This window comes from Aotus nancymaae, unplaced genomic scaffold, assembly GCF_030222135.1.
Source record: "Aotus nancymaae isolate 86718 unplaced genomic scaffold, 86718_ANA_hifiasm-v0.15.2.pri h1tg000036l, whole genome shotgun sequence".
NCBI lineage: Eukaryota > Metazoa > Chordata > Mammalia > Primates > Aotidae > Aotus > Aotus nancymaae.
The window spans coordinates 52,639,431-52,662,641 of record NW_026988450.1 but is presented as its reverse complement, the minus strand read 5'-3'; the positions used below and the strand labels follow the sequence as shown (position 1 = coordinate 52,662,641).

At 36.2% G+C, this 23,211-nt stretch overlaps 1 protein-coding gene across 33 annotated transcripts in view; it reads right to left on the bottom strand.

Moving 5' to 3' along the window:
* RIMS2 (regulating synaptic membrane exocytosis 2) overlaps nt 1–23,211 on the bottom strand; it is a 698,117-nt gene that overhangs the window by 474,468 nt on the left and 200,438 nt on the right. For all 33 annotated transcript variants that reach the window (XM_064384488.1, XM_064384526.1, XM_064384505.1 and 30 more), the window contains one exon: nt 2,189–2,499. In XM_064384488.1, coding sequence (XP_064240558.1) covers nt 2,189–2,499 — 311 coding nt within the window. The remainder of the gene's footprint in view (nt 1–2,188; nt 2,500–23,211) is intronic.

Below are 23,211 nucleotides of genomic sequence, written 5' to 3'. Positions count from 1 at the left end.
CCCATATGGTCTTTCACAACTACTCAACTATGGAATTGTAGCTGAGAGCAGCCATAGACAATAAGTAAATGAATGGGAGTGGCTGTGTTCCAATAGAACTTTGTTTACAAAAACCAAGTAGCAAGTTAAATTTGGCCAAGGTTCATAGTTTGCTGACCCCTTGCTGTAGGGGAAAAAATTCAAAGGATTCAACACTGGCTACAGATAAATGCCTAATTAACTACTGTATAATCTGCATTTAAAAATAAAACAAATACTCTTTAAAGTGTTTCCCAAATAAAAGTTTATGTAAATTATAATGAGTTCCATTTTCTAGTCATAACTACCAAATCTGATAATAAACTCTAACTTCTTCCCTACTAAAAGTAATTTTTGTCACCAAAAGGGCATTTGTAAGGTTTGGAAAGAAGATATACAGTATGTTTCGAGTCATTAAGCATGAATTTATTAGTAATAGTAGCTAAAGCACCAGGCAAAAGAGAAAATAATAAAAGGAATTATAGTTTGTTGCCTCCCAACAATAGGTCAGATTCAATTGTTTATTCAGGCCAGTACTTGTGAATGAAAGAGGCATTAAGGAATGTAAGATTTTTATTTGTTCTCATTACCACCTTCTTCAAAGATTACAGATAGGCTTTAGCTTGTCTATGATGAATTAATTACTCATAAATGTATTGAATTTATTTGTAATACACACAACTTCCTGATGAAATGCATTCCAAAACTTAATATTCTATTATGTGACCTAGTACTTTAGTATTTTCTTTTATTCTTCCTAAACCTGACTCTCTAAGTTCCAGAAAAAGTTACCCTTATGTGGCTAACTTAATTAAATGGAGCCTATATTCCCATTATCCTTTTTTTTTTTTTTAGTCTGTTCTTACCGATTTGTTACTCAAAAAATCTTATTTCTGACTGGATTCAGACTTAGAAGTAGAAGCTCACAGAGAGGGAAGTCTGTGTCTCAGCAATGAGTACCTGGCATTTCTCTTCTGCAGCCTCTTCCTAATTTTTCCTAGTAGTCTGCTTCTCCAGAGCAATACGCCACCATTTGTGCTGCAGGGCCCGTGGAGTAATAAGACGCTGAATCTTGGGTGCTTCGGTCCTAGGTTTCTTACCTTCTTTAAGGGCTTTCTTGCATGATTTTGTACTTTTTCAACACAGAAATGTGTCTGCTACTTCTTGGCCACAGAAATAGTATAAACAAGATATAAATTATCTTCATTCAAACAGAAAAATAAGGTATCTAAAAATAGGCCGGGTGCGGTGGCTCACACCTGTAATCCCAGCAGTTTGGGAGGCTGAGGCAGGTAGATCATGAGGTCAGGAGATCAATACCATCCTGGCCAACATGGTGAAACCCCTTCTCTACTAAAATACAAATAATCAGCCGGGCATGATGGTGCTTGCCTGTAGGCCCAGCTACTTGGGAGGCTGAAGCAGGGTAATCACTTGAACCTGGGAGGCCGAAGTTGCAGTGAGTCAAGATCGTGCCACTGCACTCCAGCCTGGCAACAGAGTGAGACTCAGTCTCCAAAAAAAAAAAAAAAAACTTCCCATCAAAATCCTTCATTCTTCTCCTTCCAAAGGTGGAAAATATAAGAGCCCTATATACTATTTTATGTATCACCCTTTCAATACAGAGAAGCCTATAGAACTGAGCCAAAACAGTTACAACAGAGTTAGCACATGGATATATCAAACTCATGAAATCCTTCACTATAAACCTGCTGTTGGATCTGCATATACTTGCTTGAAAAACCACACCACCCTTCAGCGCAGGATAGAACCTTTGGAGATATTGTTAACCTACCCCTTTATCTTAACTCCCACTTCCAACCAATCCCTTCAATCCAACCTCTATAAAGTATCTTATAGCCATCTCTTCTTCATTCCCATCAGTCCAATGCCAGTCTGTAACAAAAATTTCTAAGTTTTCTGTTTAATTTCACTTCTTTATTCTGGGAAATCTATCTGATAACCTAAAACTCCCACATCAAACCTAAGATAGTTCAGACCTATGATAAGTCAAGTGCTGAACATCACATACAGTATTTATGTGAAACATACGAATGTTTACATTACTTAGACAACTCACTGTTGCCTAAATATTTCATATATTGTTATCTCTGTTTGGAATGAAGATTAAAAGTAATACATTTACCTAAAGATTAAACAAAATGTTTACCTGTCTGAAGCTATGTCACTGGCAATGTGGTGCTTCACGCCTGACCCATTTTTAATAGAATCCTGTCTTGTGAGCCCATGAGATCGACTTTTCTCCACTGCAGGTACAGATAAGTCACCTGAGGGTCCTTGGAACTGAGGCTGTTCATGTAGTTTTGCTTTCTTCTCCTGAGGTGCCTCCTCATTTCTTAGCCCTCGAAGAACCTTTTGATCCAGTTGCTGTGGTGTGTTAGATCCACTATTATAAAACCATGCTCCTGATTTAGTGAGGATTTCTTGTTGTTTTCGGCACAAATTACATACCCACATAACCTGTACATGAAGACACAGGGGAAAAGAAATTAGTGTTCCCAAAAGTTAAAAAGAGACAAAAATTCAAGCAAACAAAAAATTAAATGGTTATCTTTCTAAAGTTAAACATAATCCTAATTACTACCGTAAATTAAATAATGTATACGTTCTTTTAATTTTTCAGAGTAATTCTAATGAGATAGACAACATTTATTAACCACAGAGATAGCAAAACTAGAGTGCCAAACTGCTGACTGTTCATTTGTATTATTAGTTTCATTTAAATTAGAGGCATTGTGTAATACACAGAAAATAGATTTTGAAGCTAGACAGTTGGGTTTAAATACTAACTTCAAAATTAGAAAATTCGCAACTTTCGATAAGGAATTGAACCTTCATATCTATAAAACTTAGTTTCCCTAATGATAAAATAGGGAAATAAAGATGACAATTTCCCTGTATTATTTTGAAGTTGAAGATTAGAAATAATATATTTAACGGCCAGGCGAGGTGGCTCCACCTGTAATCCCAGCACTTTGGAAGGCTGAGGCGGGCAATCACAAAGTCAGCAGTAAAGACCAGACTGATCAACATGGTGAAACCCATCTCTATTAAAAATATAAAAATTAGCTGGCCATGGTGGCGCGTGCCCATAATCCCAGCTACTCAAGAGGCTGAGGCAGGGGAATCACTTGAACCCAGAAGGTGGAGGTTGCAGTGAACCAAGATCACTCCACTGCACTCCAGCCTGGGTGACAGAGTGAGACTCCATCTCAATAATAATAATAATTTATTTAAAATCTCTAGAATATTATCTGTTATATATTAGACTTCCAGAAAATTAGTTGCTAATATTAGGTTAATATTCTATCAGCAATTATATTATACCCTTCTTAAGGGGGCTTTTATTTTTTTCGAGTAGCTCCTAATGGCTTAAATAAAGCTAGCAGCTTTGTTGATCCTCTATAAAAAACCTATTAGTTGTTAATAATTTATAGTAATGCACTTGATGTTTTTATTATGGCAAAACACAACATAAAATTTGTCATTTTAACCATTTTTAATTGTACACCTCAGTAGCAGTAAGTATATTCACACTGTGAAACAGATCTTCAAAACCATTCTTACAAAATTGAAATTCTAATACTCATTAAACAGCAACACCCCTTTTCCTCTCCCCATACCCCAGCAACAACTATTCTATATTGATTTTTCAATAGATATATTTTTCAGATTCCAGAAATCTAAACATATTGTAATTAGTGTCTGTGTGACCAGAAAACCCTTCATCCTTTTCCAAAAAATATTTTTCAATTAATCATTTAAAAAGTCGTATTATCATAAAATAAGAGTTCATAGTTCTAGTGTGTGAGTGCTAATGGTTTGTTTATGTCAAATACCTACGCTTACATAGCTCTCCAGGTTAATAACATTTTCTCACATAAAATAAATCACAACAGAATAGATAATCACAGTAAAAGGTTTAACATGGTGTTTTCAACCGACACAAAAATGTTTTTGTAAAATACTATGTAGATTTTTTACTTTATTTTCCATTATTCCAGTTTGTAGTTTGTACAGGTCTTATCACAAAACATTGTACTTGATCACTTTTATTATTTTGTTCTCTCATTGATTTGTATATACATTTCTTTTCTCCCCAGTTAAATCTGAAGTTTATTGAAGGCAGAAACTTTATCTTGTACTAGCATAATAAAACCTTATAAATTATAGAATAGTAAGACATAATAAATGTTTGCTAAGTTTAACTCGTTTAAAATTCTTCTGGGGGATATATGGTAATAAGGTATTTGATATTATTAAGCCAAGATGCATGTTCATTAACTTCCAAAAGAATTTGTCATAAATGACATCAGTATATGTACGTATTTTATTTTTATAAGTCAAGTATTTTGACATGAAAACACCACTATCTCACTGAAATTAAAACCTCATAGCTCAAATTTCTTTTGCTATACTTGGTCTGAATAAACATGAAATCTAACCCATCAACAGTCTCAAAAATCAAATTTCAGTAGGCATCTTCAGCCTTTTGATGCCATCTTGTGACAAATGCAGGTACTGCAGATCTCTTTTAAAAGTAAAAGGCACGGAAAACAGAACCACAAAATAATGTAAAAATAAATGAAGTTTGAATTTCAGCTTTTCTGTTTTAAACAAGTTGTTATTTATGCTTCAGTGATAATCTATGCTGGATGATTATAAGTACTCAGAGTACTGAAGAAGGGCATCCTTTTGTGCCTGGTAATTTACAATGAAACAGAAATAAGAGATTGTGAGACATAATTATCCAATCACTATCATCTACAGAAACTACGTTTTGCTGCTTTGAAACAACTGAAAAATAACAATTTTTCACAAGGTAAGCAGGTTACTTAATGTATTTTAGAGCAGAGATTATCAAAGACTATCCCTGGGAGAATAGCATCAGTATCACCTGGGGAAATCACCAGAAGTGCAAATTCCAAGGTCCCACCCCAGACTTGTTGAATAGGAAACTCTGGGGCAGTGCCCAACAATATTTTTTTTCCCAAAATCCTCCAGGTAATTTTGATGTTTGCTAACATTTGAGAACCCCTGATCTATGGCAGAGATTCCTAGTTCAATATGTTGAATGGGTTACAAGTATGCTCCTCAGACTGGCTAAGACCAAAGGAGTTTCATATTCAGCCTTGTCAGTTTACCTTAGTGTGAACTGCTGATTGTACAAATCATATTGTTTCTGTGGAGCCCAAAATGAGAAAAAGAATTGGAAACACTATCAGCTCAATTTTCCTAATCTGTTAATATCCAGTGTATATTAATATAAGACAAATAAGCATAAGGTATAAAGGATGATGGCTGATTGCTACTAAAGACTCTCCATGTGTTAGTATCCTTCTCACATTCCCTGGGCTATGCACACTTCTTGCTCCTTTTCTGACTAGATCATTTGTTCCTTCCTAAATCACTAGCTAGCTAGCTTTCCTTCCTTCCTTCCTTCCTTCCTTCCTTCCTTCCTTCCTTCTTTCCTTCCTTCCTTCCTTCCTTCCTTCTTTTCTTGAAACAGGGTCTTACTTCATCACCCAGGATGGAGTTCAGTGGCACAATCTCAGTTCACTGTAGCTTCAACCTCCCGGGTTAAAATGATCCTCCTGCCTCAGCCCCCAAGTAGCTGGGACTATGGACATGTGCCACCACACCAGTTAACTTTTGTATTTTTTGTAGAGACAGGGTTTCATTATGTTGCCCAGGCTGGTCTTGAAATCCTGAGCTCAAACAGTCTGCCCACTTCAGCCTCCCAAAGTGCTAGGATTATAGATGTGAGCCACCACACCTGCTCTCCTAGTATTTTCTCATTCATATTTTGACACACTGGTTACCTTTCTTTTCTTCTTCTACCATTTCCTCCTACTCTTGGATTAATAATTTATTAATCCTTAAAGCTCAGGAATTCCAAATCTACTCGCATCAAGTACTGTCATGTGCTTCATAACAATATTTCAGTCAACAACAGATCACATATACAAGGGTGGTCTCCTAATATTATAATACAGTATTTTTACCATGCCTTTTCTATATTTAAATATGTTCAAATACACAAACACTTTTCATTATGTTACTACTGACTGCAGGATTCAGTACAGTAACATGTTGTACATGTTTACAGCCTAGGAGCAACAGACTATATCATCTAGCCTAGGTGTGTGGTAGACGACACCATCTAGATTTATTTAAGTACACTCCATGATGTTCCCATGACAAAATTGCCTAGGAAAACACTTCTCGGATTGTAACCCCATCATTAGCAACACTATTGTAGTACAGAAAAACTGACACTTACACAGATAGCAGCTTAGCTTATAAATTGACGACAGTATTAAACTACATCTCACAATCACAAATACCTCTCACAAATACATACATGCTGTGAAGTGATTTTTCATTAATTGGCTATGAAATGATTAATGTCTATTAGAGATAAATTCTGTGACCAGGGAACAAAATTTATCTAATTTGGCAACAAAGTTACAGGCCTTTTACTAATAGAACCCTTTTACCAATTAAGTTAACCATATAATGAATGCTGTCTAAATATCTTAGAAATATATATACCTACAAAGCTCCCTGGTTAGAGCCTATCAACTGATTCTTGTAATTATCAAAAACATCTAGAACCTGAGAATACAAAACATACAGTATTCAAAATTATGTTATTATTACTTTCAGTTCTAAATATAACAAAATTTTTAAAATAATATAGCAATATTAAGAATGGAATAATCTCTCATGACTCGAATTTGTCACTTTTTACCATATGTTTTATTCCATAAACATTCTTAGTAGGGTTGAAAGAAGGGGAAAAACTAAGGAAAATACAAATATCTTTTTTAAACCACAAAACTAATAATCATAACAGCTGCAGTGAATAGTAAAAGAAAGCAAAAATATCAAACTTACATTAGGTATATACAATTGAGAGTAATCTAAAGATCTGCAAAATACTATGATTTTCTTTTAAACAGGGACAAAAAAATAGAGTAATTCAAATAAGGGAGGGATTATAGGTTAAAGACTGATGCTAACAAGACTATAGGCCAAGCTCCTATGATCCAGCTAACTGCATAGAAAAAGGAATTCACTAGACTCTACCTCTAATCATTGCCAACCGCTTATAAATGCGTGTGCATTTGTCAGAGAGGAAATAATGTAAAAGACTATAAATTGATCAAGTAACCATTACATAAATGGAAAACTGTGGAAGTTTCTGGCTAGCTATTCAACAACTTATTTCCTTTTCCTCTTAGAAAACTACATTTTCCATGTTATTGGGACAGCCATGGCCATACAATTATAGTCTAGCCATGGATTGTAAGTGGAATAGGTGTGCTACTTTTATGAACTTTTAAAAATTCTCATGGGCTATATTCTTGCTATTCACCCAAGACCTTGGAGATAAGGAAGCCACAGGAAAAAAGGTACCTGGGAACCCGAATAAGCACTAGAAGAAGAGCACTCAGCTGATCAGCTATACCAGTGTGGACTTCACATATGTGAAAACTAAACTTCTACTACGTAGAGCTTCAAAGATTTTTTGAGTTTATCTTTTATAATTGATAGCATTACCCTGATTAATTCACAGTCTTCTTAAAGTACAGGCTTATTGAATGTGTATCACTAGCACAATCTTGTATGTGAAGAACAATACATTACTAGGGTATGAACACTAAAGAGCTTTGGTGTTGTTCACTGATTCATGAGAACAAATTCTGCGCTTTCTTTCCAACTCCACATTCCATATAGTAATGTGGGTTAGCCTGAAATCAGCCATGGTGGATGTATTTAGACTAAATAAACTAGAAAATGCCAAAAGTCAGAGATTTTTGTAAAAGAGAGCTGGTTGTTAGCATGTACAAGCACACCAGTGAGTATAATATATTCACTACCTTCTACTAGAAGAATAATATTACATTTAGTTTAGCAGATAAACTTAGATGAAGCTGTAGTTTACCATAAAAATTAATTGAAACCATAAAATTCCAATTTCTTTATATATGGGCAAGTAACTATTAACACCAATCATTAATTACTTATTTATTTATACAATATTTACTAAATGGCTAGTGTATGCCAAACATTATGCTAAGAGCTGGTGAATAAAACTCAACAAATACAGGTTTTTCTACAGAGCATAAAATATTAAGCAAACAAATAATTAAGAGACATTAAGCAAACAAATAATTGCACAAATATTATTGTAATTATGATAAATGCTATAAAAGGAATGCATTCCCACCATAGATCTTTCCCTCTGACCCACACTGTGTTTGGGAAAAAATAAGGATGCAGAGATCCATAAGAGGTCTGGAAATCCAGAGGCTCAACCAGAGCATTACCCTAAAGCATTCCCATCATCAGATCCATGATGTCTGTGTCTTTAAAAAGGCAGAAGTCAAGTGCAGCCTGAGCTACTAAACTACAAGCCCCCATCCAGCACTACCATAATGGATTTTGAAAGTAGACACATTGGTTCATATCCTAGAAGGTTAACATTTTCTAATAAGATTCCTTAGGCAATTAAGATATATTGTTGTCTTTAAATACTAGGATTCTGGATTACAACACAAAAATCAGAAATTTTCTTCATTTGATGCCCCTGAGACAAGCAGCAATATTCCCAGATTTCCCAAGAACTGTAATCACAGCATTTCTAGCAACAGTCTTACTTATAGGCTGAAGCAGGAAGTCTGATGGGTCTTCCATAAATCTCTCAAGAGGTAACAACACAACCTCCTGAGAGCTTTAACCTTCAGCATTTCCCAGTCTTAGTTGTTACAAGCTCTTCTATGTTTGCTATTGTTGCAGCTTTGAAAAATGATTCAGAAAGAAAGGTAGCTTATTTATTTATCTATTTTTGATATGATTTTCCTCAACAGCACACTTGACAGATTCTTCTTTAAAGCTACCCACCAAATTTTAGTCTGATAAATAGCTCCTTTGGACAAATTCTCTATTTCTGATATTTCTACCCCTTTTTTGGCTGTTCTCCAAGAAAGTATTCAGGTGTTCTGTGAGGCTTCTGCTGCTACATAACCTGCAGCTCATCTAACATAGTCTGATTCTTCTAAACTTAGACAGACTTGTACGTCTCAATTAACTTGATTTCACTTTAGTGCCCACCAGCACTGCTAACTTCTCTTAGTCCCTGAATGATCCTCTACTCCACTATCACACAGCTGTCTATTCTGCAGCTTCTTCTGCAAAGTCATCTCATCCCTCACTATACGTGGGTGTCATGTCTGGGACATGTAGTTATGTTCATGCCACGTTAGAACAAAATATAGTTCTGGAAGTCACGTCTGGCCTTTTCTTGGTCTTTCTTAATCATGATGCACTGCCAAGTTCATTCTGAAGTACCTATGCCCCTTATGGATGCTAGGGCATCCCAAGGGGTGATTCTCTTCCACAGATATCAAATATTAAGAAGGGTAAAAGAAGCCCTTCAATTTAACCAAAATGCATCCTCGTCCTGGGTCAAAGCCTGGAAAGAAGAGACTGGAACGTATCTCTATTCATCTACTGGACTCGCCTCTGTCTTCTTTCTCCTCCCCTACAATGTACAAGAATTGAAGCAGCAAGCTTTTTCTTGACTGTTCTTTTCTGTATACCTAATACTTTCCCCAACTACTCTCCGGTTTGAAGTAATGAGCTTCAGTCTTCCCATTTCATCGATTACATAGCATCCTTTAAGCCATCCATTGCCTTAATGACGAAGAAAAAAGATACCAGCTAACTGATAAAATAATGTAAGTAGGAAGGCAATTACAATATATGTATTACACTGTGTTTTGAACATTGTCAGCTCTGTTCAGAGGTTAATATTTGCCTAAGTACAAAGTGTGGACCAGACACATCTCCAGAGAAAAAAGTCCTGGGAGCTTCTGGTTTCTGTTAAAATGGTTGATATCCCAGCTTTAGGCAGGAGTTGTGGAGTGAAAGGAGGAAGGCTGAATAAGACAGAAAAGGAAACCTGGGCTGATACTTAAAGAATGTTAAAAGTGGGTGGGCGTGGTGGTTCACACCTGCAATCCCAGCACTTTGGGAGGTTGAGGCGAGCAGATCACAAGGTCAAGAGATTGAGACCATCCTGGCCAACATGGTGAAACCCCGTCTCTACTGAAAATACAAAAATTAGCTGGGTGTGGTGGCGCACACCTGTAGTCCCAGCTACTCAGGAGGCTGAGGCAGGAGAATCGCTTGAACTCAGTAGGCGAAGGTTGCAGTGAGCTGAGATTGCGCCACCGTACTCCAGCCTGGGGAACACAGTGAGATTCCATCTCAAAAATAAAAATAAAAAGAATTCTAAAAGTGCCAAGTTTTGAATACAGCAAAATCAACTGACAATAGTACTCAAAAGAAATAGCATAACAGATCAAAGATAGAAGAGCCTGGGGTAAATACCAGAAACTAGAAAACAGATGGTTTAGCGAATCATCAGGAACAAAGCATGGGATTGCTGAAAACATGCAACTGCTACTATGGTTGAACTTTGACACACTATTTAAAGCATGTTAGTATTAAGCTATTTCCTTTAAAAAGAAACAGAAACAGATGGCAGTATCAGAATTATTGAGGGATTCATTCACTATATGGTACGCTCCAAAGAAATAGCAAATAAAACTCAACAAATTAAATTAGAGAACTGACTGATAAAATTACTAAGTATTAATTTCCATAAGCTTACAATAAATAACTGGTGAAATCAGAAAACTGAAACAATTAGATAATTATGTAGAAATTTTAACAGCTTTATAATTAATATGAGTCCATCTTCCAGGTTTTGACAATTGTAATGCCAAATATTAAATAAAAGACAAGAAATGATAATAAAAATACGACAAGCTGAAAAACAATCATACAGTATGCCATGTAGTTCATACTACTAACAATTTTAGATATCTGCATTATTATTTATCAAAACAAAATACAAAATTGCAAAGAAATGCAATGTAACTTGCACTTAAAGCCTGAGATAAATTATAAATAATTAAAATCATAGTGACTTTTACCACTTTCCCTAAACTTAAGCTTTTAACCCACTCTATAACTTTCCCCAAACTCTATTTTTATCTCTACATATGTAAGTAATTTGTTTTATGCCATGATATAAATCTAAACTTTTAACATTTTTTCTGCTAAAAGCAGACATGTCTTTCAATAGAAAGACTGTTGTTTCTACACCCAGAATTTTAACTTATAAATGAATAAGTAAAAATAAAAAATAAATGAAAAGAAATTAGCAGAGCTAAAGCCTCAAGCCTACTATGTCCCCAGCCAAAAAGCAGGTACCAGTGAATGCACAGCTCTTGTGGTTTAACGGAACTGGAAGTGCTCCATGTGAAATGAGAAACTGGAATGCATGTTCACTTCTTGATGCCTGGTGCCTTCTTTGTTAATTTAAATTTTAAAAAAGCTAAAAAAAAGACTGTGGAAATCTTCTCAACCTACAGCTTCGCAGAAGCTATAAGCTTAGGCAAGTGGGACACATTTGTAACTTTGACACTGAATAAAACCTCCACAGACTTGGTTTTTATATATGAATTTATAAGATCACTAATGTAAAATATCACTAATATATTAATTTGCAATATCACTGAGTACCAACTCTGAAGCAAGACCCCAGCTCATTAATGAATATCTGGTTCTGAATTGGGGATCCCAGAGACTGAATGAAGGCAATCATGAAATTATTAAAAAGGAAGAAGTAAGAGGAAAGAGGAAGAAAGAAAGAGAGGAGGAAAGAGAAAGACAGAGGTCCTAGATAGTTTCATAATTGACTCCTCCCAAACACTGAAGGAATAGCTATCTAAAACTTATTCAAAATATTATAGAAGGGGGTAAAACAGAAACGTCTATGACTAAATTTGTGAGAAATTTTTAATGGCAAAATGAGAAAATAGCAGTGGATCCATTTCCTGAATTGGCTGTTACAAATTACCCCAAACTGGTAGCTTAAAACAACAGAAATGTATTCCCTCACAGCTCTGGAAACAGAAGTTCAATTTCAGTATCACCTGGCCAAAATCAAGATGTCAACAGGGCCATGCTCCTTCAGAAGGCTCTAGGGAAAACCAGTTCCTTGTCTCCTCTGGCAATCAGCTTATGGTGAGTATCATCATTCCTTGGCTTGCGGCTGCAACAATCCAATATTCAAGAACAGCATCTTCAAACTTACTCTGTGAAATCTTCACGTTGCCTTCTCCTCTATGTTTGTGTACAGATACATATGCACGCCCCCACCTTATGATGATATAAGGGATTGCATTTAGGGCCCACCTGCATAATCTCCCTATCTCAAGGTCTTTACTATCACATCTGCCACTTTTTGGAGGAGGAGGAGTTGGTGGCCATATAAGGTAACATTCATAGGTTTCAGGAATTAAGACACAGATATTTTTTGAGGGACCATTTTTCTGCCTATCATAGACAAAATAAAAGTAAAATTACAGGCCAATAGCGTAAGTGGAAATGAATGCATACAACTTAAAATCTTGAACCAAATCCTTAATTTTATACAGCAAATATATGTGAGAAATAAATAAACAAAGAAGAACCTACCATGACAAAGGGGAGATTATACTAAAGATGCAAGAATAGTTTAATTTTGGAAAACATATTAATGAAATCCACCAAATTAACTAAAATAGAAATAAAATGATGACCTTATCAATACATACAGTTAAACCATTCAGAATTCATAAAATGCAAGATCCATTTGTGTGAAAACAATATAAAATCTAGCAAACAAGAAATATTATAGAAATTAGCAATGCTTTAACCTGACAAAGGATATCTACAAAAACTCTATATCCTATTTTATATTTAAGAATCAAAGGTAAGAGCATTCCTTTTAAAGTAAGAAATGAGCTAAGGATTCCCAGTATCACCAGTTTGGTTTAACATTGTTTTTGAGATGCTAGCCAAGTAAATAAATAAATCTCTCCTCAGTCTCTCTCTCTCTCTCTCTCTCTCTCTCTCTCTCTCTCTCTCACACACACACACACACACACACACGTGAAAGGATGAAATAAAACTGTTCTTATTTGAACACTATTTGATTGAGAATGCCATTTGATTATGACAGAAAATCAAAAATTCTACAGCCAAATATTAAAGCTAGTAAGGGAGCTCAGTGAGTTTCCTGGATCAAAGCTGATTAAGCAAAATAAACAGCATTTCTATACACCACCTATAACCAATTACAAAACATTAAATACAATTTTTAAAGATGCCTATTGGAAAGAAAAACAATAGGCTGGGCATGGTGGCTCACACCTATAGTCCTAACACTTTGGGAGGCTGAGGCGGGCAGATCATTTGAGCTCAGGAGTTCAAGACCAGCCTGGGCAACATGGTAAAACCCCGTCTCTACAAAAAATTTAAAAATTAGCTGGGCTAATTTTAGTGGTATGCCCCACCCCAGCTACTTGTGGGGCTGAGGCAAAAGGATCACTTGAGCTCAGGAGGTCCAGGTTACAGTGAGCCAAGATGTGCCACTGCACTCCAGCCTGAGTGACAAAGTTAGACCCGTATCAAGAAGGAAGGAAAGAAAGGAAAGAAAGAGGAACGAAGGAAGGAAGGTAGGAAGGAAGGAAGGAAGGAAATAATATACAAGAATCCAGCAAATTAAAAAAAAAAAACCCTCCCATTAAAACTAAAACTTCATTAAAAGCCCTGAAAGAGGACTTACATAAGTGGAGGGATTTACTATTTTGGGATGAGTAGAACAAATAGCAAAAGAATGTCAGTCTACCCAAATTAAATATATAAAATTCAATGCAATTTTAATTCAATGCAAAACTCCTATCAGGTTTTCCATGGATTTTATCAAGCTGATTCTAAAATAAATATGAAAGAATCAAAGATAAAGAAGAATCATAATAGTTCTCAAGAGAAATAACAGTTTAAGGTAGACTTGCTCTTCTTATTGCAAAGTGACAGAAATTAAGGTGGTGTTGGATTAGTTGAGAGATGTTAACTAGAACATGCAACATAATAAAACCTCCAGAAACAGACTCTCATATACATCAGTGTTGACCTTAAAATCAGTGGAGAAAAAACGCACTATCAAATAAATATGGCTGGAACAACTTGTTGTCCCATTTTAGGAAAAAAGGAGATTCCGACCTCACAGCATACATAAAAATCCATTTCAAATGTATTAAACACTGAAACATGAAATGAAAAACTTCAAAACTTTTAGAAAAAAAGTCCAGAAAATCATTATGAAATAAAGAACACAGAAGATTTCTTGACCCAGATAAAAAAGGCACAAACTATAATAAACTAAAATTTTTTTTACATTAAGATTTTTTAACACTTGTGAATAGTAAAATAATAAGAGTAAAAAACTTCTCCTACAATCTGGGAGGAGTTTTATTGCAATATAGAGTTCACAAAAGATATTCATTTTGAGCATATGAAGAATTCCCATAGTTTAACGGGAAAAAGACTAAACAGGTCAAGGAATGAATATGTAATTCCACAGAGAAGTCCAACTGGACTATAAACAGGTGCTTAATATCATCAGTCAGAAAATGCAAAATAAAATCAATGATTTACCATTTCACACTTATCAGTTTGGCAACATTCGTAACTCTGCCAATACCAAAAACTGGAGAAGTAAAGTAACCAATGTAAACATTCCCCTCAGGAATGTAGATTATTTCTACCAGATTAGAAAGCCACTCTGCAGTATCTAGTGAAACGGAAAACGGTTACCTAAACTTTAGGATCTAGAAATTTCACTTCTACCCTAGAGAAATTCTCAAGGAAGCACAAGAAGCCATTAACAGAGATGTTCATTGAGCATTGTTAATTTTAGGAAAAAAATTAGATAACCTAAATCAACATGACAATGCATAAACTGTAGCATATTCATGCAACAGAATTATATTTAACAATCAAAAGGAATTAGATTTAGACAAATGTAAATTTTGAGACAACTCTAAAAATATAGAGATAAAGCAAGTTTCAGAAAAACATATACGGTATGATACCATAATATAAAACTAAACACCTTATAAAATAGTAGTGTATATGGTTTACTAGTCTATAAGTATAAACTATATGGAGAAAAACATGCACGGAATAAGTATTCAAAATAATTGTTGTATTTCTAAAAAATAACAATACAAAACAAATACCATAGCAAAATGTTAAGATACGTATAATTGGTTAGTACTACTCTATAAACTTTATGATATATTTGAAATATTTCAAAATTTTAAAAAGGGGGTAAGGAAAAATAGTAGGATACGATGGGTATGTATAACTAGGAATGTCCAACTAGGAACCAATGGAAGTTAATTGAACCTAATGGAAATATTTATTAATATTCATAATCACACTGGAAGTAAATGTGCATTTGACATAAATATATTAGTTAATTGAGAACTAGTTACCAAATTTTCACACAAATATAATTTTAAAAATACAATATAGCTTATTTTCAGGGCTTTTATTTTGTGAAGTAGTGGGAGTAAAGGTGTCAGGCAATTACATAAATGTTAGCCAATTCATTTTATAAATGTTCTTTTCTAAATGAAATTTTATCAGAAAACTAGGAAGTGGTTTCTAAAGTAAATTAGACATTGAGAAGTATTTGTTTATTGATTATTATCAGAATAGGTCATTGTTGCCTTCAAATAAATACACAGTTTTAAAATCTTATTTTAATTTGGAATTGTGTCCTAAGCTTAAATTCCTCCAAGTAATTTTTTTTTTAAGACAGCTGTTAAAACAGTGGGTACATCCTACAGGATTAAGAAAATAGAACATTTCTGCAGTTACTAAGTTTTCCCACTAGTCTGTGCTATAGCACTTGGTTCAGTCTGGCCCAACTGGATTCACTGCATGTTGGCATTACATTGTTAACCTGCTTTTTCCCATAAGAAACAAAATAAAAATAAATAAAAATAAATAAATAAATAGTAACTTTAGTAAAATAAAAAGAATCAGTTGAAACAGTTTCTTTTTATTTATTTATTTATTTTTTTTTTGAGACGGAGTTTTCCTCTTGTTACCCAGGCTGGAGTGCAATGGTGCGATCTCGGCTCACCACAACCTCCGCCTCCTGGGTTCAGGCAATTCTCCTACCTCAGCCTCCTGAGTAGCTGGGATTAAAGGCACGCGCCACCATGCCCAGCTAATTTTTCGTATTTTTAGTAGAGATGGGGTTTAATTAGTAGAGACGGGGTTTCACCATGTTAACCAGGATGGTCTCGATGTCTTGACCTCGTGATCCACCCGCCTCGGCCTCCCAAAGTGCTGGGATTACAGGCGTGAGCCACCGCGCCCGGCCCTATTTATTTATTTTTTAAAGATGGGGTTTCACCCTGATGGCCAGGCTGGTCTTGAACTCCCGATCTCAGGTGATCCACCTACCTCGGCCTCCCAAAGTGCTAGGATTACAGGCATGAGCCACCGTGCCCAGCTGAAACAGTTTCATAATTCCCCGTTACAAAATTAGTGATACTAATTAGAAGAATTATTTTCCATCACATATTTACTGATAAAGATTAAACAAGGCATAAATACAAACAAATATATTATCAGTTGACAGTTTTCTTTTCCATTATATAGAAGAATTTACCAGTTATGATGCTTAAATTATAGAACTGTAAATCATTTCATTTAAAAATAAATAGTGTAATCGGATTCTTTGCAACTCAATGGATAGACATGTGAGCATATGGAGACCTCATTCATTATGATGTGTTTATGATATGGTTTGGCTCTTTGTCCCCACCCAAATCTCACCTTGAATTTTAATAATCCCCACATGTCAAGGGTGGGACCAGGTGGAAATAATTGGATCATGGGAGTGGTTTACCCCGTGCTATTTCCGTGATAATGAATGAGTCTCAGGATATCTGATTGTTCTATAAGTGTTTTTTTTTTGAGACGGAGTTTCGCTCTTGTTACCCAGGCCGGAGTGCAATGGCGCGATCTCGGCTCGCCACATCCTCCGCCTCCTAGGTTCAGGCAATTCTCCTGCCTCAGCCTCCCGAGTAGCTGGGATTACAGGCGTGCGCCACCATGCCCAGCTAATTTTTGTATTTTTAGTAGAGACGGGGTTTCACCTTGTTGACCAGGATGGTCTCGATCTCTTGACCTCGTGATCCACCCGCCTCGGCCTCCCAAAGTGCTGGGATTATAGGCGTGAGCCACAGCACCCGGCCCAAGTGTGTGTTTTATAAGAGAATGAGTGCCAGGCATTTCTCGTGCTGGCACTCATTCTCTCTCCTGCTGCCCTGTGAAGAGATGCCTTCCACCATGATTTTAAGTTTCCTGAGGCCTCACCAGCCATGTGGAACTATGAGTCAATTAAACCACTTGTCTTTATAAATTACCCAGGGATATGGTTAGGCTGTGTCCCCACCCAAATCTCATCTCTCATCTTGAATTCCTACATGTTGTGGGAGGGACTCAGTAAGAGGTAATTGAATCATGGGGGCAGGTATTTCCCGTGCTATTCTTGTGATAGTGAATAAGTCTCATGAGATCTGATGGATTTAAAAAGAGGAGCTTCCTACATAAGCTCTCTTCTCTTGTCTACCGCCATGTGAGATGAGCCTTTCACCTTCTGCCACGATTGTGAAGCCTCCCCAGCCACATGGAGCTGTCAGTCCAATTAACCTCTTTCTTTTGTAAATTGCCCAGTCTCAGGTATGTCTTCATTAGCAGCGTGAAAACAGACTAATACACCCAGTCTCAGATATTTCTTCATAGTAGCATGAAAATGGACTACTACAGCTTATTTCACATTACATGCCTCTATCAAAGCACCTCATGTACCCCATAAATATATACACCTACTACATACTCAAAAAATTAAAAATTAAAAAATATTAAAGTAAAATTATGATTTAAAAAAATGAAGGGAAGGCCAGGTGCAGTGGCTCACACCTGTAATCCTAACACTTTGGGAAGCCAAGGTGGGTGGATCACAAGGTCAGGAGTTCAATATCAGCCTGGCCAAGATGATGAAACCCCATCTCTACTAAAAATGCAAAAATTAGTCAGGCATGGTGGTGGGCGCCTGTAATCCCAGCTACTCGGGAGGCTGAGGCAGAGAACTGCTTGAACCTGGGAGGCGGAGGTTGCAGTGGGCTGAGATTGTGCCACTGTACTCCAGCCTGGGCAACAGAGTAAGACTCCATCTCAAAAAATAAAAAATTGAAAAAAAAGAAGGGAAAGTGAGTTTAGTTTTTCTTAAAATAGAAAGCATATGGCCAGTCATGGTGGCTCACACCTGTAATCCCAGCACTTTGGGAGGCCAAAGCAGGTGGATCATCTGAGGTCAGGAGTTCGAGACCAGCCTAACCAACATGGAGAAACCCTGTCTCTTCTAAAAATACAAAATTAGCCAGACATGGTGGCACATGCCTGTAATCCAGGCTATTCGGGAGGCTGAGGCAGAGAATTGCTTGAACCTGGGAGGTGGAGGTTGCAGTGAGCCAAGATTGTACCTCTGCACTCCAGTCTGGGTAACAGAGCAAGACTCCATCTCAAAAAATAAAAAAAAAAAAAGAAGAGAAAGTGAGTTTAGTTTTTCTTAAAATAGAGAGCATATGGCTAGGCACAGTGGTTCACGCCTGTAATCCCAGCACTTTGGGAGGCTAAGGCGGGCAGATCACCTGAGGTCAGGAGTTCAAGACCAGCCTGACCAACGTGGAGAAACCTGTCTCTTCTAAAAATATAAAATCAGCCGGGCATGGTGGCACATGCCTGTAATCCCAGCTACTCAGGAGGCTGAAGCAGGAGAATCACTTGAACCCAGGAGGCAGAGGTTGTGGTGAGCCAAGATGGCACTATTGCTCTTTAGCTTGGGCAACAAGAGTGAAACCTTGTCTCAAAAGAAAATAAAAATAGAAAGCATATTAACATAGAAGGTTTCACTTAAAAAGGTGATAGGAACATGGAAATTTCTAAAGAGGATACATTATAAAAGACAAAGGACCAGACATAATTATATAAAGATTAACAGATGGTAAAGAAGACAATGCTTTATACAAATTGAAGAGAATAAAGATGTAAACTACAGCCAATGATGTTGAAATACCAATGAAATTTGGTGATATGGAAATCACCAGAACACTCTTGGGGAGAAGAAAATTTTAAAGAAGAAATGTTAATTCAGAGAAAAAAAGCTGAGGGTATAAAGCTTCATTCACCTGTTTCTCAGATTCTCACTGTTATGTATGTATGTATAAGACAGGGTCTCACTCTGTTGCTCAGGCTGAAGTGCAGTGGTGTGATTGATCTCAGCTCTCTGCAGCCTCAACTTACCAGGTTCAAGAGATTCTCCCATGTCAGCCTCTCAAGTAGCTGGGACTACAGGCACACACCACCACATCCAGCTACTTTTTTTTTTTTTTTTTTTTTTTTTTTGTAGAGACAGGGCTTCACCATGTTTCCCAGGCTGGTCTTAAACTCCTAGACTCAAGGAATCTACCTGCTTCAGCCTCCCAAAGTACTGGGATTATAAGCATGAGCCAGCATACCCAGCTAATTCTTGAAAACCTTAAGGTTAACAAACAAAACTATTTGAAATCTTCCATGATTTCTTGCAAATAAATTTCCAGAAGCCATGAACTAATATATGAACTTTCCTTTGCAAAGTGTGCTTCTTTCTCCTGTACTGCTAAAAACCAATAGCATCACTAATCAGATATAGTCATCTGACCCACTCCAAATGTAAGGCAAGTCCAGCATGGCCCACCCAAGGAAGATTTACTATTCTAAGATAAACTGTATCACAACACTACCACTATACAAAATGAAAACCACAGCCTTACTTATATCTAAGCTTCAGTATACTTGTATTTTGATTTATCTCAAATTTAACAAGTCCAAGAGTGAATTTCAGATCTTCACTCTGAAATTGCTCCATCTGCAGTCTTATCCATGGCAGCTAATGGCAATTTATCATTCTTCCAGTTTGTCTCAGGCCAAAAATCTTGGAGTAATATTTTTCTCTCATATCCTATATATATTCCATCAGAAAATCTCTTTTATCCCATTTGTAAGATATATCTACAGAGATGACATCTCATTACCTCCACCACAATTACCTTACCCTAAGTCATCACATATCTCTCACATACATTATTTCCTCATATCTAATCTTCCAGCTTCCATTCTTTTCATACCTCCACTAATCTATCTCATCAAAACTATCAAAGTAAGCCTTTTAAAATGTGTTAAAATGTGAGTAAGATCATGTCTTTTTTTTCTTTTTTGGTCAGAACATTTTATTTATTTATTTTGAGATGGAATCTCACACTGTCACATAGGCTAGAGTGTAGTGGTGTGATCTTAGCTCACTGCAATCTCTGCCTCCTGGGTTCAAGCAATTCTCTGCCTCAGCCTCCCAAGTAGCTGGGATTACAGGTGCCCGCCACCATGCCCAACTAATTTTTGTATTTTTAGTAGAGACAGGGTTTCACCATCTTGGCCAGGCTGGTCTTGAACTCCTGACCTCATGATCCATCGGTCTCGGCCTCCCAAAGTGCTGGGATTACAGGCGTAAGCCACTGCACCCGGCCCAGAACATATTAATATTCCCTGTTTTGCTCCAAATAAATGTCAAAGTCCTTATAATGACCCAAAAAGTTATCTACAATCTCACTTCCCAAACCTGTCTCTTACCATTCTTTACTTCTCTGTTCCATGCTCACTTGCTCTGCCCTAGCCACACACTGGATTCATCACTCTTCTTCCAACATTTCAAGCATGTTTCCACCCTAAGGCCTTATTATTTGTACCATACTGTACTTACTATTATGTCAGTCTAGACTGCCTTTCCTCTAAATATATGCAACATTAACTCCCTCATCCCTTTCAAGCTCAACTATCACTTTTTATGGCCACACAAATTAAAAATACATTCATTTTCACTTTCTCAAAGTCACTTACAACTTCTAATACTATTTATCTCATTTGTTGTCTGTACCTCCTAATTAGAATATATTCTCTAGAAGGTAAGAAATGTTTGTCTGTTTTAGTTCACTACAATCTCCCAAGTTCCTAAAAAAACACCAAAATGTGTTCAAAGAATTAGTGAATTAATATATTAACTATAGGTATATAACAGTTATACATTACTGTCTTTAAGATATGTTTGCTTAGAAAATTTCTACAATCTAAATACTATGTGCTTTCATGAAATTGTCTTTAAGAAAAAAAAGAACACTTAGGAAGTTTCGAAATGCAAGTATTATTGTAAAATATGTATTTCTTTTTTTTTTTTTCTTTTTTTTTTTTGAGACGGAGTCTCACTCTGTGGCCCAGGCTGGAGTGCAATGGCGCAATCTCAGCTCACTGCAACCTCTGCCTCCCAGGTTCAAGCAACTTTTCTGCCTCAGCCTCCTGGGTAGCTGGGATTTTAGGCACACGCCACCATGCCTAATTTTTGTATTTTTAGTAGAGACGGGGTTTCGCCATGTTGGTCAGGCTGGTCTCGAACTCCTGACTTCGTTATCTGCCCATCTCGGCCTCCCAAAGTGCTGGGATTATAGGCATGAGCCACTGACTGTGCCCAGCCCTAAAATATATATTTCTAATAAAAATATCTTTAATAAAATTCAAAATGCAGAAACAAAATATTTAAGATTATTTTATGTGCATTAAAATTTATTAAATATTTTAATGAAAATATAATCTGTATTGCTTATCTTAGAAGTTTCCAGATTTGTTCAACTGAGGTATGCTTTTGATTCATCCCAACTGATTTTAGAACCTTACTAGGTCCTTTATTGGGAAGGGGACACATTTATTTATTCTGAATAAACAGTCACTTCTATGTATAATACTCTTAACAACATACAATTACATTTCAGACAAAGACTTCAAATATAACTAGTTTTTGATTCTAGAGAAAATACACTGCTGATGGGAGTGTAAATTAGTTCAACCAACGTAGAAGATAGTGTGGTGATTCCTCGAAGTCCTATAGTCAGAAATACTATTCACCCTAGCAATCCCATTACTGGGTATATACCCAACGGAATATAAATCATTCTGTTATAAAGACACATGGACACATGTTCAATGAAGCACTATTCACAACAATTAAGACATGGAATCAACCTAAATGCCCATCAATGATAGACTGAATAAAAAAAATGTGGTACATATACTCCATTGAATAATAGGCAGCTATAGAAACAAACAAGATAATATTCTTTGCAGAGACATAGATGGAGCTGCAGGCCATTATCCTTAGCAAACTAACCCAGATACAGAAAACCAAATACCAAATGTTCTCACTTACAAGTGGGAACGAAATGATGAGAACACATGGACACATAGAGCAGAACAACATACACTGGGGCCTTTCAGAGGTTGGTGGGTGGGAAGAGGGAGAGAATCAGGAAAACAACTAATGGATACTGGGCTTAATACATGGGTGATGAAAAATAATCTCCACAACGAACCCCCATGACACAAGTTTACCTATGTAACAAACCTGCACATGTACCCCTGAACTTAAAGATAAAAGTGAAAATAAAATAGAATAAAATAAATACAGCTAGTTTTTAAAATATACCAATAGGAAATAATGGGATATTTATGGTGATCAGAGACCTCTTATACAATTCAGTTTTCCTGATTTCAAACTTACTACAAACCCACAGTTATGATGACAGTGAGATATTGGCATAAGGATAGACATACAGATCAATGGAATAGAATTGATAGTTCAGAAATAAACCCATACATCTATGGTCAACTGATTTTCAACAAGGGAGCCAAGATCATTCAATGGGAATAGTCTTTTCAACAAATGGCAATGGAACAACTTGATATCCACATGCAACACAATGAAGTTGGACCCCTAACTCATATCATATACAAAAATTAACTCAAAATGGACCAAAGTATTCAATGTAAGAACTAAAACTATATAATTCTTAAAGGAAAAATAGGAGTAAGTCTTCATGACCTTGTTTTAGGCAACAGTTCTTTAGTTATTGTGCCAAAAGAACAACCAACCAAAGAAAAAATAGATAAATTGGACTTTATTTAAAAAAAAAAATGTTTAGGCATCAAAGAACATTTTCAAGAAAATGAAAAGAAAACCCATAGAATAAGAAAAAATATTTGTAAATTACATATCTGATAAGGGTCTAGCATCCAAAATATATAAAGAACTCTTACAACCCA